The sequence below is a fragment of the Sinocyclocheilus anshuiensis genome, unplaced genomic scaffold (genome assembly GCF_001515605.1).
Source record: "Sinocyclocheilus anshuiensis isolate Anshui unplaced genomic scaffold, SAMN03320099.WGS_v1.1 scaffold984, whole genome shotgun sequence".
Lineage (NCBI taxonomy): Eukaryota > Metazoa > Chordata > Actinopteri > Cypriniformes > Cyprinidae > Sinocyclocheilus > Sinocyclocheilus anshuiensis.
In genome coordinates, this window is record NW_015552616.1 from 754,230 (window position 1) to 774,745 (window position 20,516).

Sequence of the window (20,516 nt, forward strand, 5' to 3'; positions counted from 1 at the left end):
GAGTATGAACAAGCTTGGATCATGAACAAGCATGACACTTCTGACAAGATGCATTGAGGCATAAACTGGATGTGTTAAAAGCAGATAAAAATCAACAAGAGGTCACCCACAGGGGTCATCCAGTCATCAGCAGGAAACAGGAGAGGTCATGAAAGGTCGGACTGATAAACATCAAATCATTGATGGGTGTGAGTCACCAGCAGGGCAGGAAATGAAGAGCTCCACCCCTCAGGGGTCATCAGAAGTTAAAGGTCCCAGGGAGGACACTGTTGTATGACGCAGGAGAGCGCAGGTTGCTCAGGGATAGCGCAGATGAGTAGGCAGTATTGGTGCAATAAAAGTTGTGAATCACCTCCTCCTAGGCAGGACAGGCAGAGCTGTTAGTATAATGTATAATGTAGTATAAAGTCATATGTCTATTGAAGGACTATGGCATTTTACAGCTTCCAAAAATCTGCATAAATTAATACATGAATGAATATATAAATATGCATACATGAATTAAATGAATAATTAATTCACTTGAATAAATTCAACATCTTTAATTTTTCTAATGTTAATGCTGCTGATGTCAACATCTAAAATTAATTAATCAATAGTGCAAGTCATTTACATCAGGATAAAGGGGATTTTAGGGTTTTTTCATATAGCAAGGTGATCAATATTGATGGCCTGTGGACGGCCCATAGCAGCTGAAAACTGGTGAGGGACCAAAAAATAAATAAAAAATCAAGGCTGTACTGCTTTGGAGGCAAAATTGCATGAGGAATCTAATTAGAAGTGGTGTGACCGTTCCAAATGAAAAATGGCAAACCTGACTATCTCTATGCATTTGACAAGGCCAATCCAGGACAGAAGTGACCAGGCTGGGTATCAGAGAGCAGTTTTCATTCATTTATAGCAGTGGTCACCAACCTTTTTAGGCCCAAGATCCCTGACCTCGGCCTTTATGAAAGACAAGATCTACCTATTGAAGAATTGATAGAAAAAGACATCCCATAGCAATAAGTTCAAACGTGTGCAATTGTGTAAAAAATGTGTTGATGTGAGACAGTTTGGGGGTAAATGTATTATTCTATATTCTATATATATATATAGAGAGAGAGAGAATAGAATATTTCAATATATTTCAATGAGTCTACTCAAAATGCCCAGTCAGAAGCACCTGTTAAAGATATTTTTTACACAAAAATATTAAACAGCACAGCTGTTTTTAACATTGGTAATAATAAGAAATGTTTCTTGAGCAGCAGATCAGCATATTAGAATGATTTCTGAAGGATCATGTGACACTGAAGACAGAGTAATTGCTGCAGAAAATTCAGCCTTGCCATCAGAGGAATAAACAACATTTTAAAATATATTAAAATAGAAAACATTTTTTAAAGTGTAATAAATAATATTTCGCAATATCACTGTTTTTACTGTATTTTTGATCAAATAAGTGCAGAAATTGTGCGCATGAGACTTTCAAAAACAAGAAATTTACTGACACCAAACTTTTGAATGGCAGTAAAAATAAACTACCATTATTATTATATTCAGCCTTACATTGTTGCCTTTCAAGTCACATCCCAGGATAGTCGCTAGTGATGTTTGTGGGAGTCACTGTGTGCGTTCTTGTTCTTGCTCCATTCTGAGAAACTGCCATTGAGATGAATGAGAATGCTAATGGATAGCTTTCTCCAGGTGCTACGGACCTCCTTGGTCTGAAACATAATGAGAAAGCCATGACTACACTCCCTTTTCATGCAAACACTCATAAAAAATCGGTGTAGTATTTACTCAGCGTTCTAAATCTAACCGACCCTGAGATGTATTTAGGGACCGTGACTTGCTCTCCCGAGAACAAACACGAACACACAGGCTATATATTAAGACATTCACAGGGAGGTCTCTGTTCCAAGAAGACCTTAAATAAACTGGCACATAGTGACCAAGAGGATGCAGCTGGACCATCTATCTGACTCCCGGCGCTTGAGCTGAATAGACAGAGAAGGGAAAAGGGGGGAGAACGAGAATGAATGAGTGAAAAAGAAAGAAAGAGAGACGGATGAAGGCAGAAAGAAGTGCTAGACTCAAGAGCACAATGTGTGCACCTGGATAAAGCTCCCCCACATTACTCAGCTCTCATCCGGCCCGGTCCGGATACGCTCATCAAAGACCCCTGCTGTCTGAACACCCCTCCCGCCTTCTGCAACTTTCCTTTTGGTTTAATAACTCCTCTTCCTGCTCTTTTAATTATTTTTACAGCATGACATGGAATGGCTTTAAGAGCCTCTTACAGAGGACACTAAGCTTTAGCAACACAGCCATCATTTTAAAGTTAGCAAAGTTTTTTAAGAAAGCCTGAGATATCAAAGACCCTGATTAGACAGATATCCACCTTGCATTCATTTTTTCTGTCGCACTTGTTGATTGAACTATTCTGAAGAAAAAATCCAAGCCAATTTGTCTCTGTTCGTCTCCCAGCATGCTGCTGGGGCAGGCTGCTCTATAAAAGGCAGCTTTAACACTGAGGCAGAGAGGCCAATGGCCCCGCATAGCTCTGAGGGACAGGAGTACAGAAGGTCATCTACAGCATGGCTGATGAGGCACTGTCTGTAACCCAACTCACTGAGGGAACAAAAGGCCACAGAGGTCACGACCCCTCGCAGCTGAGTACAAAGATAGGAGTTCAGAGAGACAAAGAAAGGGATGTGGATATAGTGAGTCATTAGCCGCTATTGAGAAATGCAAGTGTCAAATAGCTCCAAAAAAAAAAAGTACAGAGAATATCGGAAAAAGAAAACTATTCTAAAATATCAAAAAGTCTGAGACCACTAGTGAAAATGCATTTTTGCAGCATTTTGTGCTTTTGTGCCAAGAACATCTGACCGAATAATAATAAAGTAATAATAATAATAATAATAATAATAATAGCATTTACAGAACACTTTTTCTATTTAAAATATCGAAACAAGGATTTATAATAAAGTATTAAAAGTTTTAATTAAAATATATATATATATATATATATATATATATATATATGTGTTTTCAAATGTATATATATATATATATATATATATATATGCAACTTTTAAAAAAGGAGATTTGATAGAGTGCATTCATCTAACAAACATTTTTCCTTAATCATTTCAATCTTTTCTATCAACATTATTTCCTTCTTTGACCAAATCCAGTTGCTTCACTACTTTCAGGTGTGAAATTTGATGTAAATAAAAGCTCTCATCATTGTTATTTTATAAAAACTACACCACTAGGCAATATTTCAACAGATGAACACCTGATGGGTCATGGAGAGCTACTTTGCACTTCTTTCCCCATTCTTTATGTATTGTACCGCCCACAATCACGCTAATACCTCTGTCCTAATCGCTGTAGCACAAAGCCCTCTGGAAGACTCCGACTCCATCACTTAATCCTGTGTCCGGTTTGATTCTGCAAGGCACACATCGCAAGGCTACGTGAACAGAGTGGAATATGGTTTCACGCCCGGCTGGTTATTTGATTAGGTATACCGAAGGTTTATGTGATAAAGCGCCAGCCAGGTCTCGCTGTAGTAAGCTCTGTTCCAATTCAGAGACAAGGACAAGAGGAACACATGTACTGTATGGGACAAGTCCAGAGTTTAAGGTCATCCTGCTGCAGTGTGTTCCACACACCATCCTGAGAGGCTAAAGCTCGACTCCCACGGCTTCAAGTTTATAGGAAGTTCTTGTTCTTGTGAAACAGAGCCACTTATACAATAAAACAGCATTTGGAAATGGACTCGTTGTTCTTTTTCAGAGAGGTTCTGGTTTAGCTTGAGGATAAACAGGATCATTATCATCTTCTTTCATTAAACTTGTCTGGTGCTGTATTATTGATTTCTGTAAATGCTACCAACTTTCAACTGCATTTAGCCAAGCCATCCCTCACGTATACCATTATCGACATGCATGCTGCCATTTTCTGGCTCTAAATAAACGTTTGTGGGTTTAGCTTTGCTCGATAATCTGTTAACCACATCCATTCCTGCATTTGGCCCAGGCTTGTCTGCAGTGTGACATGAGGGGCTGTGGGCAGGCCGATTAGAAAGCTGCTTCATTACCCTTTGTCACATCAACTCGGATTTATGGCGCCTAATGGAGGACACTCGGTTTCTGCAATTTACTGAGGGAGATGGGAAATCTGAAGCTTTTTGCTATCCAGTCCAGTCACTGCGCTTTGGAAGAGAGAATGACTTTTTTAAGCAGCGAGATCAGACTGCTTGCCCTGTCAGACTGTTTTAGTTTGCAAATGGTGTCATTTATTTCAGAGATGTACTGGCAAAGCGATGTGTTGGTTTGTTCAAATGAGAATTGTAGATTATTTTGGCCAACTGCATTCTGAAGAGATTTTATTCATTCGGCTGTGAAATGCAATCAAAAAAAAAATTTGAAGCACTCACACAACTGATTGGCTCAAGGGCAGCATATGCTGGCTGTCAGCGGTACTGCAGTCTGTAGTGACACATAGTGGTGCTTGCTAATTTATGGCTGTTTCCATGAAGTGCTTTTAATATATATCAATATTTTTTCCTCTTTTGCAAATTCATAGAAATGCTATTTCTTTTGCCAATGGGGCAAATCACACACACAAAATGCATTTGTTGTAGTTTCAGTTCACCACTAAAGAAGTTTCACAATTATGAAATCTTCTGTTTCTGAGAACTATGGAAATGTGAAAAGGGTTAATAAATCAAGCTGTTAAGTATTTATTAAGTATTATTAAGCAGCCTATTATTGCTCTTCTTAAGTAGGCTATTATACTAAACTGCAAACTATTAGTGTTTAAAAAAAATCCGATTAAACTTAGATTAAAATTTCATACTGTGCTTGTTTTAGTGTTTTGTTTCAAGACAGACTGTTCTGTTCCAGACGTCTTCCTTTGGAGGTCATTGGCACAGGTGAAGGAATTATGAGACGTCACTGCAGAGTAGCAAGTTCACCTTCAGAAGTCATATGGTCAACGCTTAGTTCAAAACCATAAAACACTCAACTTTGCATCTACTCAGCTTTCAGAACATACTGCCTGTGCTTGGAGCTGATGTACTGCTAGGAAGTTTGTAAAATGTGCTATTCTAAAGTTCAGAGAGTTCTAAAGCTCGTATGAACTGGCAACCCTAAATCACAAGTCGTGATAAGTCACCTTTATGCTTAGAGGCTAAATGAATCCCAAAATATTTTATTGAAGTGATTATTTACACAGGAATCAATTGCTTACTAAATGGAACTTTTAGTAATTTATTTAATGCATCGAAAAATTACATTAGAAGCCCAAGATTTCATTTTGTTGAGTGGTATACTAAAGAACTGTAAGCTTTCCAATAAATTGCTTTTATTAAAAAATGAATTAATGGATCGATAGATGTAGGCTATGGTTGAGTGATTTATGAATAAATAGATGGATGACTAAAGAGAGAGAACGATAGATGGATGTTTAGGCTGAGGAATGCTAATGTTCTTCTTCCAAAGCTCTAATTATCTTAAGTATTATTAATTATTTTCATATAATATGCTAAGTTTGTATATTAAACTGAAATAGTTTCAAACATTCTTGATTTATTAAAACATGTCTGATTTTTTTAAGTGCACTTCATGAATTTTACTGCTTATATGAAATGATACATGTAACTAATATGTAAATAACATACAATTTAATAAAATATTAATATTAGTATATTATTAGTTTATTAAACACTAATCATATATGTTCCGGTATTGTTATTATCTTTCTTTTTCTTTATGAATATGAAGGCTATTTGCTGAATGCTTGCCATCTAATTATTTCTGATCTTTGTTGCCCCCTGCTGTCTGTGTCTCTTGTGTTTACATCTACATGTTACAGCATTTACTGAAAAACATTTTTTTCTTAGATGCCTCATCTGCAGTGATATCAGAATGATAATTAAACATTTGTACTTGTTTTAACAAAGCTGTTAATTTGACACCTTAGTGACAATGTTATGTAAAGCTGTAATAAACTTTGCTTGTCTGATGTATCAGCCTGGTCTCATGTTTATACGTAGGTATTAATACGTAACATTTACAAGCACAAAACGTACTTTTGTACGTTTTTATTAATGCTAAAACGTACAATTTAGACGTATTTCAACGTTTAAAACGTACAAATCACTACGTATTTGTAGCTAAAAAACGTAAAAATATTTACGTATCTTTTATATCATTAAGATATTCGTATCAATGCATTTTTATAATTTTATCATTAAGCGATTTAGATTTTTAGACCCCTTAACCTACCCCCAAACCTTAACCTACCCATTTTATAGCGAATATAAAAGGATATAAAACGCAAATGACCGAAATATGCAGGAAAATAACCATTTTAGTAACAATGTAGCATTAAAATATTTTTATAGTCGCTAATTCCACTCCTACCTAGAAACCTAAAAATTTCTGTACAGTATAAAAAAAACATGACAGACAGATAAATGCAATTACAATCATTTATTTATTGCAAAAATGTCAAAAGCAGTACCAAAAAGTAATCCAAATAATGATGCGTTGCCCCCGCAGTCCTAACAAGGTAATTCATATAACAACTAAAAACTAATAAATTAATGCCGAGATTTCAATATTCATAAGGATTCATTTTTAGGTATCGTAAATACGTCAGTTTTGTACGTTTAAATTCTGAAAATACGTAAGTATTTGTACGTTTAGAGGCTGAACATACGTAAGTAAATGTACGTTTTATAGAACCACATTTTACGTAAAATACATACGAATTATCATGAGGTCACGTTGGATATATTGGATTCTCAAGAGGAAAATATCCATCATATTTTGGAAATTTAACCTTAGTCATGAGAGCTGAACATTGACAGTCCCCTAATATCTGTCCTCAAAGCAATAACTAGTCTCAAACTTCTATGGAAATGCCAGAGCCTAAAAACAATAAAAGACTAATCTTTAGACAGATTACCCATAAGGCCTGTCCGTGCCCCAGCTCTAATAAGCATTGAATTCACTTGGCTTCACGGCCCTGAGGTGCATGCTATTAGAGATCATTTTGCCAGCTGGCCTGTAATTTTAACTTTGAGATGAGATTTGCATTTTTAATAAGAGGTAAGAGGCCATGAGAGGTTATGACATAACTGAGTGATGTAGTATAGAATGAGAAGTGGTCCAAGTACAGATCCCAGTGGAACACCAGAGGATTGTTGGTTTGCAGATTAATTGGATGATTTCTATGGTACCTGACAGGCTTAGTAATGCAGGAGGAATTTGAATTTAAGAGCTCTGCACTTTAGATGCCCATCTCATAGGATAGTGTGGTTTATGGTTTCAATTATTAAATAAATATATTATAAAATAGAAGTGCAATCATTGTGATATTTGGGGAAGTATGTTCTTCCTACGGATATAATGCATTGTGGTAGTATCTGCTAGTGCCGGAAAATAGATAGTGATCTCAATATTAAAATAGCCAACTTATCAGAGTTAGAGAAATCAGAGAAATTATGAGTAAATAAGTGAAAAGATTAAGAAAAAATAAGTGAAAGATTAGGAAAAGACATTGTGGAGTTACAGACTTCATAGAAGTTCTCAGATCTTGCATCTTGGCTAAAACAATTCACAAGCTAAGGACAGACATTAAGCTAAGAAGAGAATTACCGAAAAATAATTTTACTTCCTTGTCCAAGAAGCTGACATCTATATCTAGTTACATGAAACCTGTCATGCAGCATTACTGATGTACTTTAGGAAGAATGTATTTTCAGTAAAAGGTGTAACCGATGTATATAAAGAAACATGTTCCTCTGCATGACCAGACCACAGGGGTGTAGCCATCATTTCAGAAGTGAGGGGGACAGAAATGTAATATACGTACACGTCCCCCGCGTAATCTACGCCCCTGCCAGACCAGCTTCCATCATGAAGACGCTAGTGTGTGCTCTTATTGTGGTGCTTCTCTGCAGTGCCTCAGGTAAGACAAAAGCTTGTCTCTTTCCATCTATCTATCTAGCCATTCATCCATCCTTTATCTTCCTGCTCAAAATGGGTTAGAGCTTACTGAATCATACAAATTCACAAATATATAAAATGATTAATTGAAAATAATAGATTCAAACTAAAGATTTGTTCATGAACCGGATATTGCTATCATGTCTCAGAGGAAAAAAATATGTTTTTATGAAATGTAGTGGAGTAAATTGTCAAATATTACGCTTTGGAATGTAGTTAAAAGTTTTTCAAAATGCTCTGATGAAGTGCAGATATTTTCACTATTGCTATCTATCTGTCTAATATGTAATAGTGCACTCGCTGACATGCTACACCTGTGCGGATGGGGAATGCAAGACCCCAACTCAATGCCCAGCCTCAAGCAACTTCTGCAAAACAGTTTCAACAGGTAAGCAATTAATATTAAAATTATTTATTTACTCAGTTTTCAATAGTCATTAACATCCAATGTCATCTTTGTATCATGATATACTACCTTTTGTTAATATTTTGAATTTGATTCTATTTTGTACTTTTTTAGCATTTTTTGTCATTTTTATTGGTATTTTTTTTAATGTCTATATAGTTTTAGTTTATTTAGTTGTAATTTTAGCTCTTCAACTTAAACTAAACAAAACTGACAAATGTTGCCTTGGTAACTAGCTTAAATAAAATACATTGGATATATTTTAGTTAATGTTTATTTTATTTCAAGTAATGAAATTTTGGTTTCAATTTTAGTTTTTGTTAACAAAAATAACCTTAGTAACAGATTCATATTTATTACCCCTCGGTTGGTGATTAAAAAAGGAGAATGTCATTTCTTTATTAAAGGTCTGTATTGTAGAAGTTTAGATAGGATATTGAGCTGTTTTCTCGTTATGCTCTAAACCATAGCCACTGTGTTCAGCCGGACATGTGAGGAGTTCTGCGTTCCTGGAGTGAACGTCTACTGCTGCACTTCTGATCTGTGTGACTGATCTCTCAACGTCATCGAGTCATCGAATCAGTCACTAATGTTCACTGTAATAGCGTAGCACAAAAAATATCCCTGGGTTACTCTAGGTGTTTCATTTTTCTAATGACCTTTTCCCATCTGAATCAACATGGTTTGCTTTACATAGCACTGCTTAAAGGAATGTCTAATAAGCTTGGTTTCTGTCCCAGCTCTGTATGATTTGATTTATGAATTAAATTTTGCTCAGTAAAATGCTGTGTATGGGTGTGTTGAGTATCAGAGGAATGTAGGTCATTCAAGAGAGATGTTATGATGCCATATGCGTCTGGATTAACTGCTGCTTTTAACAGATGAGAAGACTGGAAGCTAAACATGCAGTCCAGGCATTAATATCTCTCACGAAATGCAAAAAAAATGCATATCGAATGTTGATTAAAGGTGATTTAAAACATAATTACTTGCATGTTTCCATGCAAGCTTAACTCCATTAGAGATGATGAGATGCTCTGTACACTTTATCAACCAATCACAAGTTTTAGTCAACAAGTTTATTGTTCAGTTTGTGTATTATGACAAAAGTAACTTTTGCACAGATAACTGTTGTTCTCATTATATTATGCATAATAATACTAACTGTGATTATAATTTTTTTAATTTACATTGCAGTCTTCTATACATGCATATACACATTATTTTAAAAATACCTTTACACAAAAAATCTGGGCTGCTTCTAATAATGTTAATTCAAACAAGGAAATGTGGGTCAGACGTGAATTAATCCTCCCGTCTTTATTTCCGTTTCCATGACTGCAGGGTTTGTTATTAAAGAGATTTGAGGATTTTCTTGCTTTAAAAATAACCAGCTGGGAACCTGCGCACCTTCTTTCACACAGCGACCGGCACAGCAATTTATCTTGTCATGTTCTTTAATGCACAGCAAAAGATTAAGAGCCGGAGGCCTCGGTGTGTTGAATTGACATGGCATTTTTGTCAATTTACAAGTTCTAAGAAATGAGCGAGTGAATGAGCTGTCGTTTCTGAGAATCTGAGCTCTTTCGCTGATTAAGGGAGAGTGAGATTTCCAAGATTTGTCAAGAAAGAGGAAGAAAAGGGGGAACAGGACACTTAACAGTGATGGATTAAACTTTAACTGAGCTGAGGTTGTAGAAAAAGGCCTTGTCATCTTGGATTGGCCACGGTCAAAGTGAATTCCTGTTTGCAACACATTTTAGTTCTGCAATTTGAGTGTAATTTGACACTAAATGAGGAAAAAATGTTGGATGAGGCTTAATTGTATCTACTGCAAGCTGATTGGACAGTGAAAAGTGGGTGTTACCCACCAAAAAATTGTTAAAATGATACCTAAATACCTATTTGGCAATAAATGATGTCAGCATAAAGGGAAGTCATTTAAGAGGAAGATACATTTTGTTCATATAATAAAGATTGCAATTGCAACAATTGCATATATTAATTTGGAATAACACCACTAATGGATTGCACAATGGATTATGCATAATAAGACCAGGAACGTGCATTAAGAAATTAAATAGGCTTCATTTTGATTTCTTGTTGACTTTACAATAGAATCTGCTACTTGAATTACCTCAGAATATGCATTTGTAAACATGCAGAACTTATCATTAAATTCACGAGGGCACATTAATTATTTGAGTGCATTAGCTGTGCTAGTGCCAGACCAGCCATCACCTCAAACTGCCCTTTTCATTGCAACATAAAAGAAATGAACAGATTGCATAATTGGGCAAACTTCCAAAATCAAAACAAGCAGATTATCACTGAAGCAAATCAAATGTCTGATGACCTTCACATTCAGCTGCGTGCACAGTCAGAGAGAAACCATGAACACCTTGGTTTCATATTGACATATTTTCTGCACCAGCTTAGACATTCTTGAAGCAGATTCACCTTCTGTCCTGAGGTCTGAAACGCTACGTTGTGCACCATAATCCTCTGGGTCTATTTCAAGACAATTCCAGATATAAGCGACTTAAGGACTGTTGACAAGACATCACATGCACTTTGGCTAAGAAACACTAGCTGTGCTAGCAGGTAGTGTCACATGCCAAGACAGCGCATCCTCAGCAGGGCAGATTTCCTCTAGCTGAGAATGGAAGAAAAAAGCTTTGCATAAGTGAATAAAATTCTTATTACAAAATGTCATTCCACACTTCTTGAGTAGAATGTAGAAAGTGAAATTGCACTTAAGGGGAAATTTCTGTGTGACCTGAGCTTTACAGTTCTTTCGATGGTGTAATCTTATGTAGTGAGGATGATTCAGTCGTATTAAATACCATTTTTGAGCTAAAGTTAGTTCAGATGGTTCCACATGAAGTATATTTTAGGTTACCTAATGTATTTTACAGTGCAGTCAAGCTTTTTGAAGGTACTTGAATGATGAATTCTCCTAAGGGCTGTGCTTTAATGTCACCTTCATTTCCCTTTCCCTGTGGATGGAGTCAGAACATGGTGCTCGGTTAATAAAATATTTCTCACTGCCATATTCAAGTATATTTCTATGTCACCAGCATGAAATAAGCTCCTTGTGTAGAGACTGCAGGTGTTCTGTTCCTATAAAACTTGTTTGTTTTCAGTCTAAATTGAATGTACTTTTTAGAGAAAATATGGCTAAATAAAATATTTGTAAACAATAATATATAAAAAAAAAAAAAAAAAACTTTTTTTTTAGTTTCAGTTGTCTGGAGTAAGTGCTGCATCCAAAAATTTGCAAATATATATATATATATATATAAAAAAACAACTTTTACATACCTATGTACCACATTTTTAAATGAGTCCAGTGACTGGCGTTTACAGTAAATTACGCAAACGTCTGTTGTGGTGACTGTCATAGTGCAAACAAAAGCTCTCAACCCAGTTCACTGGTAAGTAAACAACATCAGCATTAACGAGCTCAGCAGTTGATTGAGGGGCTGCCTGGAGTGGTAATGGTCCTCCACATCTATTGGATTAGAGGAAGGATGTCATTCAGTATTAATCTGTGAGCAGTAGGCAGCCTGGAACACAAAGCACTCTGCTCAGTGTCTGCCTCTGGCTCGTCCCATTGTTCATCCTGTGCTGTGGGCACTGGAAAGAAACCATACTTTCCAGAATGAATCTCTTCTGCTTTTCTCTGGTAAGTGATTCACCTTTTCTGCTCTGTGGTTTGTAGACTGACAGTGTGTGGATGAAACGTGACCTCCTGGAGGATGTGAAGGCAACATGTGACAGTGCATGAAGATCAGGAAGGAACCAAGCTTTAGCTGCTTACGAGGGCCTTTTGTTGTGCTTTCTTTTGGTTAAGAAGTCAAGTTATTAGTTTCTTATGGCTTACATGTGTAGCCCTTGCATTAAAGATACATTTTATTTATCTTACCTTCACAATATTTTAATTTAATTATTATTATTATTATTATTTTACTTTATAAAAACAAAACACATTGGTGAAATGTGTAGATTGAACTGAGTTTCTCTGCCAGATGCAGTGTTGTTTTGTGCAGTCTATGATTAATGGTGGTCTCGCTTCACTGAATTCACGCTGGTCTGATCTTCTGTAAGCAAACTAATGCTTCTGGTTATTTGTGTCATCTTTTGCACAAATGGATTTGCACTCAAATGCACTACAAACACTGTGTAATAAATCAGGGTCTTAAACAGGTGGTCTGTGACCCCTAGTGGATCGGTGGTTGTACTACATTAATTGCTTGATTTCTGACAAATTTTTGTTTAAAAAAGAGATGATTTGCTTTAGACAAAACTACATTATAAACTTAATTTCAACCAAAGCTAAAGTTAAGAAGCTTAAATTAAGCAAAATGCTCCACTGTTACAACCATAATACATTTTAGAAAGTTAATTTTAAATGCACTTGCGTATGACACTGTATATCAACAATTATTTTAATGTTGATTATTAATTATTTTATATTATTATTATACTATATGCCTGTTTAAAATGCCAGGCTTAAAATGCAACACTTAATTTTATACAAGGTACAAACAGGGTTATTTTATTATCTTTTTTGTATCTAATATTTTGAAAGTTTTTTTATTTTTAGATTTTCTGTTTATGTTCATTTTAGTTAAAGTTTTAATAATTTTGTTGTTTTTTGTCATATAGTTTATTTTTATTTCAGTTTTATTTATTTTAATACATTAAGATAAACTAAATGAAAATGAAATTTTAAAGTTTTAGTAATTTTGTTCTGTTTTTGTCATTTTATTAGCTTTTAAATGTATTATTTTTATATTTCATTTAATACTTTTAGATTTTTTATTTCAGTTTATTTTATTTCTAGTAACAAATTCTTTTAAGATTTTAGTGTTAGTTAACTATAATAATCATGTTTGTAACAAGGTCCGTCGGGGGGATTGAAGACCCTCGTAATAAATCAGATATTTAGTGAGTCTTACATACATTTTACTTTACATTATTAGCAGCGTGGGTTGTGACCGACATGATGTTGTTTTGTAGGAGGGCTCTATGGACAGCCTGTACGAGGCCGTGCAGGAGTCCTGTGAGGCTCAGGTGTACACCATCCCCAGCAGGTCCTGCAGCCCAGCTGTTCTCTCAGACGACGCCACCAAATGGAGAAGTGCGGGCCGTTCCATCTCCATGGTAACTATAGAAATGACTGCTGGAATGTTGAATCCGTATACTGCACTGTCATGGGAAATGTATCGGCCATCTGGACGCACGCTATAACACTGCTGTGGACATGATGAGCTACCATTAAATGAAAGCTGCTGCTAATAGATTGTGCTGTAACCATATGGAAATATATTAAGGTCTATTTGAGGCCTGCCTATGAGAGAGAAACCTGAAATGACAGGCCTGCGAAATCTTGAGAACACGTTTCACATAATTTCACAATTTCAAATAAATATATACAACAACACATGACTCTGCATGTTAAAGTTTCTAGATAAAATGACCAAACTGCCTCATACTGTATTTGTTTACAGGAAATTTCACAAATCAACTCAGACAACACTAGAAAAAAGAAACAAAGGTGAGTCCAATCTGTGTTTTTAGTTAACAAAGAGAAAAATGTTGGACTTCTTGTCAAAGCAAAAGTGAAAGAGCCCTTGAGGCTTTCACACCGACAGAGAATGCAAAATGTACTCTCTGTGAATGTTTGTACTTTCTTTAAATGTTTCCTTGCATCTTCTTTCAGTTCACTACCAAAATCTGTTTCTGAAAATTAAGCTTTAGGTATGTGATATTTTGAGAGATATTTTATACATTTTCCTAAACTAATTCTTTCTGAATCACATGACTAAGCTGCAATAGTACTGTACACCCTTGTTATGCTTTAATGCTCAACTATCTTGACTGACAGCCGCCCAGTAAATAGATAATGAAAAAGAAAGGTACAGTGTGTATCAGATCATTATGAACATGAATGAAAGGACAAACCAGATTTTCTACATTTTCTTGCCTTTAAATGAGATTTCACAGAGTGAAAAAGTAAAAGCATGGAAAATGAGTGAACCATAAATGAACAAACCCCTAATGGTACTGATTTCCCTCCTGCAGATAATACCGACTGCACTAATTCTGTCTGGCCCAGTGCCAAAATGCAGGAAGATTTAGTCCTCCTGAGGAAGAATCAGAATGAAGGTAAAATCGGTCTGAGGATTTGTAGGTTAAGCCCGACTAGATTTCATTTACAAGACACACACAGCTAAGCAACATCACTTACTATTGGCCAATCAGATGGCCCTGCGTCTGCGTCAAATCCCACTGACAGTAAATGGACAGTGTTGTGCAGTCGTCAGCTTACTTAAAGCACTTGCCTGTCCTGTGTGGGATTAATTAAGAAACAGCAGGGTCTTAATTGTAAATAGGGCACTAGACTTCAGCCTCTTACAACTGTTGAGGACCTTCAAAAGACTTCTTAAATCAACATTCAGTATTTTAGGTTAAAATGTATAGGGGAGAAGTGAATATCTTTAGTCTTATTCTCACCAATTTCAAACATCCTTTTACCTATTAAATGGCCCTGTGGTGTGATACAGTAGTTTTCAAAGTAAAAATATTCCATGTAATCATTCAAATATTCCACCATAATCAATTACTATAATTATAATATCTCAATTATTATAAATTAATTATTATTATTTTAGGTTTATAAAAGATGCATAATAATTATAAAAGAATTGCTAAATGTTTTAGATGGTGTATAGTATGTCACAACATAGGACATGTTAATTTCAATGGCAACTATACATTCTAACAAAGTTATCTGATTTTTTGTAATGTGACAATCTAACTAATGTTAAATGTAGTTTAGCTTAGAGCTTTTGATAAAATGACAATGTTCAAATATTTTAATCTGTTATTTTTAAAAGATAATGAAAAGATTATAAGCTTACTCGAATTTGAATTTCAAATGGTGGTGCACATTTATTTTAAGGTAATAATGCTATTGAACCTGTCAGTATGGATGTGCCAAATTTCCTTGACTAAGCAGAGTAAAATCACCTGCCATGTGGTATTTCCCCTCGTCAAAATACGTGAAGAAGCAAAACAGGAAACGAGGTGCAAAACCACATAAGTTTTCTCATAAGGAATGTACTATTTTGAGCTCTACTTTGGTTTACCCTTTTTGTTTGTCTAACAGAGATTCTGTAATGTCTTGATAAAATAAAAACTTTTTTAAAAAGCAAACGTTTTATATAGTGACTTGGTTGCTAATTGCCTAATAATTAGATTAAATGTGCTTAAATTTCAGATATGGTGAGTGCTATAAGAAGGGCTGAAAGCCAGACAATGGCAGACAGAAAGACCATTTCAAGAAACATACAGCAAGAGATTCCTGTCCAGGTCGGAAACACATGACATTTGTGTCTAGCTGAGTTATGTTGGTAGAATTAGATAAATTAGATAATTTATTTATTTTCATTAATTTTTCTATTTAAAATGTTAATTCTTTCTTTGGTAGATTGTCTATTATGAGGGGTGTAATCCAAACCAAGATCAGCTAAGAAGCAGACAGAATGGCATGGTGAGTTCAAGCCCTGTCCTCCCAGGTGCTTTGTGCCAGCTGGAATGAAACTGATCGTCATTTATTACACAGAGGCTGGAACAACAGTTGTCCCTGTACAGGGTATCGTGGTTGATTGTGTCTGTACAGATGGTTGGGTGAGGGGCACGTTCTGCCCATGTAATCCCTTTGCCCACATGGCATTAGAGTCAGTCGAGACGGCTAAATCTGTAATGTGTTCACCAGTTTAGTACTCCATCAATGGACTCACTGTTGAGAGTTATCAATTTAATTGTTACGGGGCGAACGAGATGAGACGTGCGGATCCATATGCAAGGCTTTTATTTACAGACGTAGTCATAAAACAGGCATGGGTTCAACAATGGCAAACAGGTATATCATGGGCAAGACACAAGAGTAATCCAGAAACAGGCAAGGGTCAATCGACGGCGAATGTAATCCAACAGGGCAAAGCAAACGGGTAATCCAACAGACAAACAATAATCCATGCGAGGTGCAAACAGAGAGTCCAAACGACAAGACGAGAGAGAATTCCAAGATGGGCAGAAGATCAGTAAACAGGCAGGGCAACATGAAGTGACTAGACTTGGCAGCAGCTGTGTGTGTAATCAGTGCAATGGATGCTGGGATATGTAGTCCGGGATGACATGCAACAGTTTGTGTAGTGTGAGAGTCAATGTAACAGAAGGGTGACCTCTGGTGGCAATCGGACAGAAGTCCATGGACAGGATTCGTGACAATCGTCAGCATAATAAGGGTATAGAATTAAAAAAAAATCATTTTTATCATAAACCTAAAAAATAAAAATGTCCTTATAATTATGTTTATATATTAATGTTCCTATAAGTTAGAATGATATATAATTATTTATAACAATTATTTAATTTATTTAATTATTTTATTTAATATGCATGCATGTATGTAGGTATTATTTAACAATGTCATTTAATTATTATGTCTACTCTGTTGACAGCCTGAGACAGCAGTTGCAGATGTGACACAGCTAAGAGGGACACGGATGAAAAAAGTAGAGAGGAAAAGCAGTAAGAGAGGCACTTCAACACAAGAAACAACATGTAAATATACCTATTAAACCTGATGCAATAGCAGTTACTTGTTTTGTGTTTTTTTTATTTTAATCAAAAGCTGTTTGTAATGTCAATAACATATACTGATATTTTTATCTGTGTCTTCCAAAGCTCACATCAAAGGTGCCAAAGGAATGATGTGTGACACTGCTGGGGGGTCAAAGGTCACAGAGACAGCACCTGCCAGACATCGCTGGAGTAACCCCACTGAAACAGCCTTAAACTGGGTACCAGCCAACAACACCTGTCTACCTCCCTGCAATGAATATCGAGTTCACATCTGTGACTGGACTACATCCACAACTCCAAGTCAAGAAGATAAAATCAACATTCGAAACTCGAAGAGAGACTCCTTCGCCAAAGGAGTGCTGCGTTCTAGCACCAGTGTGGATTTCTGTGCCTCCAATGTAAGTCATTTTCGATATATACTATCATTCAAAATTTGATATATACTATAATTCAAAAGTTTTTAAAAATGTTGTTGGAAGAAGTCTCTTATGCTCTCAAGGCTTCATTTATTTGTTTACAGTTTAAAATAACAGTTTTCTATATTAGTATATTTCAGTTTTCAATTTTCAGCAGCCATTACTTCAGTTTTCAGTGTCACATGATTCTTGAGAAATCATTCTAATATGCTGATTTGGTGCTCAAGAAACAATTATTTCACATTATTCTTTGCAAAGCATGAATATTTGATAAATATGCAAATTATCAAAGCTTCTTATTTCATGTGTTATAAACTCAAGCTGTTAACCTCCTATCAAGTACTGAATGCATGTTATTATTACAATACAAGACTTTTGAAGATTGTCCTGTCGTGCCAACCAGTGATATTTTCACATACTTCAGGGTGATGACCTCCAGTGTTTTCTGGAGGTCATGTAAATTGATAATCTTTTCCTGTTTCCTGCATTCTCATATGTATCATCTTTCTAGCACTGAGTAGGAGTGAACAACTACACTGTATCACTCTCAAATAAAGTGAAGCTCTCATGAAAGTTTAGGAAGGGCTGTTTGTTTTCAAAGGCTTGTAGTGTTTGAAGAAATAGGTTACAATGCTGTAATCCTGGATTTGGATTTTGCTATGGCTGACTGCAAACAGCTGGATTGTCTGTAGGGTTTTCTTGGACACTATTGGTCAGTTCATGCCTTTTACAGCAATCTGTATTTTTAACTAGGCCTTTTTTCCACAATTTTAATTTAATTAAACACAAAAAGTGTTTAATTTTTGTGCCTCTAGCAACATAAAATGTAATTGCAAAATTATGATTATTTTCAAACAAGTTTCCAGAACACTCTCCCCATCTTCTATTTGCCGCTCAAACAATAGTCCTGCCCCCAAACTCATGTCATTGGTTGAGCCAATGTTGCTGGTGAAACAATGTTTTTCGATACTATCACAGAGCAAATTGTTCAGTAAAATAAACATATTTATGGCTTACTTTTAGTTTTCAATGTATATAGAGGCTGGATTTTAATTCTTGTCATATACAGAGCCCATGACTAACATGCTTTGCATATGCAAAGTACATAAGACAGATGTCAGATAGAACTCGTCGTTGTGCAGTTTTGCAAAAAAATTCCTAACTGAAAGTTGTGAAAGTAGACAGGAAGTGTTTCAAAAGCACGGGTCCACTTCCTTGCATGCAGTGGAGCTAATTCCCCTATACAGAGACCAGATTTTGCAATTTGGGCAAAGGACAAAAGGAATTTTGATTAATAAGCTTTCACTTGAGTATATTTATAGTTTATCCTATAATGTGAAATTACGAACATAAATCATAAAGTTATATGAAAAACATAGTGGAAGCACAGATTCCTGCATTTATTTTACAATCTGAGGGCCTTCATGAAACTAATATGATGAAAGGAGGGTTCAATTATGTAAAAAGCACCTCTATGGAAATTCTTTTTTTTTCTGCGTGCCACAGAGTCCCATTTATGAATTTGTTTTACTCGAAATGACTGTGAAGTGGTGAACCACAAAATGCAGACTCAAGCATTTAGTGTTTTTCCCCTGTAGAACTGATGCCTTGATAATAGACAGAACGCGCATTGGCTCACATCCTGTGTGATTTAAGGAAGTTCTTGTAATTGGTTGTTCTGCTGAGACATTGCATTCTTACACTTGTGGAGCTGAGAGGTAAAACCGCTAGTTTCAGATTAGACTTTCATTTGAAGGAAAAACTGAACACACACGTCAAGGCGATGCTCCAAAGGGCTGCTTCAAATGCATCAGACAAACCAAAAAGTCTTAAACCAAAGGTAGGATTTATTAATGTATCTTAAGATTTCAGGTAACAATCTGAAGGTGATATTTGAGTAGATATATTAGGCTATAATATCATGCAGTGATGCCATATCCCAGTAGATCTGACGTTTGAATATGGACCTAGAAATGGACATTTTTAAGAACAATGTAACAAAAAGAAAACAGCTTGACACCACACAGCATTACTGAACAAGTATGAACAGCTTTGTCAAGGTCAAATTCATGAGAATGGCTCTAATGATATCACAGTTTGCTATTTGATTGAGATTATATTTTAAATTTAGATAATTATCTGCATTTTCCTGTGGAAGAGCTGACAGGTTTTGAGCAGATTATGAATCATTCAGTGTTTTTATCAAATTGAAAACTGTAAAACGATGACATAATGTACTGAAGTGCTCTATAACTTGATGACATGGACACTATAATTACTTTTTTTTTGTTTTATGCAAAGTAATGTACATGTTGCATGTGCCTTGCTGTTATATCCTTTATAAATGTGGTCGGTTTTATTTACCTGACACAGCGATCCACCAGTTTTGGAAGATTTGACACATTCAGAAATCAACACTCCCCTTCCAGACTTGAGGAAAATGGAGCACCTGAGGTAAGAGAAATTTGCATGAATAAGACATTTATTAATATGAGAGTTTATGCCCCATTATGTTTCTATGTTTGTTATACTATGTTAAGTATAACATGTCTCTTAAATGAAAAACCAGCAGCCTACTTTAATTACAATTGTCTAACTTGACTACCGGATGGAGGATTTTATATATATACGCAAATGGATTATCAAAACATATTGTTTTTGCGTGTATAAAACAGGCAGAGAGTGAATCAACAGCAGAAAACTGTGAGAAACCAGGAAGTTTGGGAAAAAAGATGAAAGCCATCTCGATGACTATGCGTAAACGGATGGCCAAGAAACACGTCAAATCCTACTCTGAGGACATGGTGAGTCACAATGCAAGTTCCTCATTTGATTACTGACACTGATTAGGCAACTCAGTTCTTTATTACCCAAAATATCAGCAGTTCAGCACATTTAAAGAAAAATTAAGTATATGTCTAAATAGTAGGGGGTGTGTTATTCCCTTTGTTGGTTGTTTTACTATCCTAAAATGTTTTTTTTTTAATTATATATAAAAACAAAAAATATATATTCAGATAT

The 20,516-nt window shown here is 35.6% G+C and overlaps 2 protein-coding genes across 6 annotated transcripts in view; both read left to right on the forward strand.

Annotated features, from left to right (window-relative positions):
- The first annotated feature begins 2,582 nt into the window (after positions 1 to 2,582).
- Positions 2,583 to 9,156, forward strand: LOC107666183 (long neurotoxin homolog TA-bm16-like). Its single transcript, XM_016457369.1, has 5 exons — positions 2,583 to 2,708; positions 7,114 to 7,115; positions 7,913 to 7,977; positions 8,308 to 8,403; positions 8,892 to 9,156. The coding sequence occupies exons 1-5, from the start codon at positions 2,583 to 2,585 to the stop codon at positions 8,972 to 8,974; spliced, it is 372 nt and encodes a 123-aa protein (XP_016312855.1). The 3' UTR covers positions 8,975 to 9,156.
- Positions 9,157 to 12,005: 2,849 nt separating this feature from the next.
- LOC107666204 (SAM domain-containing protein SAMSN-1-like) overlaps positions 12,006 to 20,516 on the forward strand; it is a 13,388-nt gene continuing 4,877 nt past the window's right edge. The window contains exons 1-11 of one of the 5 annotated variants that reach the window (XM_016457411.1): positions 12,006 to 12,109; positions 13,447 to 13,590; positions 13,938 to 13,984; positions 14,150 to 14,187; positions 14,512 to 14,595; positions 15,710 to 15,801; positions 15,920 to 15,982; positions 16,956 to 17,058; positions 17,182 to 17,477; positions 19,869 to 19,949; positions 20,171 to 20,299. In XM_016457411.1, the coding sequence (XP_016312897.1) occupies positions 14,553 to 14,595; positions 15,710 to 15,801; positions 15,920 to 15,982; positions 16,956 to 17,058; positions 17,182 to 17,477; positions 19,869 to 19,949; positions 20,171 to 20,299 (807 nt within the window). In that variant the 5' untranslated portion in view covers positions 12,006 to 12,109; positions 13,447 to 13,590; positions 13,938 to 13,984; positions 14,150 to 14,187; positions 14,512 to 14,552. Of the gene's footprint in view, positions 12,110 to 13,446; positions 13,591 to 13,937; positions 13,985 to 14,129; positions 14,188 to 14,511; positions 14,596 to 15,709; positions 15,802 to 15,919; positions 15,983 to 16,955; positions 17,059 to 17,181; positions 17,478 to 19,175; positions 19,336 to 19,868; positions 19,950 to 20,170; positions 20,300 to 20,516 lie in introns of those variants that run through there. The other 4 variants (XM_016457414.1, XM_016457412.1, XM_016457413.1 and 1 more) reach the window with 4 other exon arrangements.

Excerpts from the sequence above, each read along its gene's own strand:
- LOC107666183 (XM_016457369.1), top strand. The coding sequence starts at position 2,583 with ATGGCTGATGAGGCACTGTCTGTAACCCAACTCACTGAGGGAACAAAA. Across the intron at positions 7,978-8,307 it reads GCTTCTCTGCAGTGCCTCAG|TGCACTCGCTGACATGCTAC; the intron begins GTAAGACAAAAG and ends AATATGTAATAG. Across the intron at positions 8,404-8,891 it reads CTGCAAAACAGTTTCAACAG|CCACTGTGTTCAGCCGGACA; the intron begins GTAAGCAATTAA and ends TCTAAACCATAG.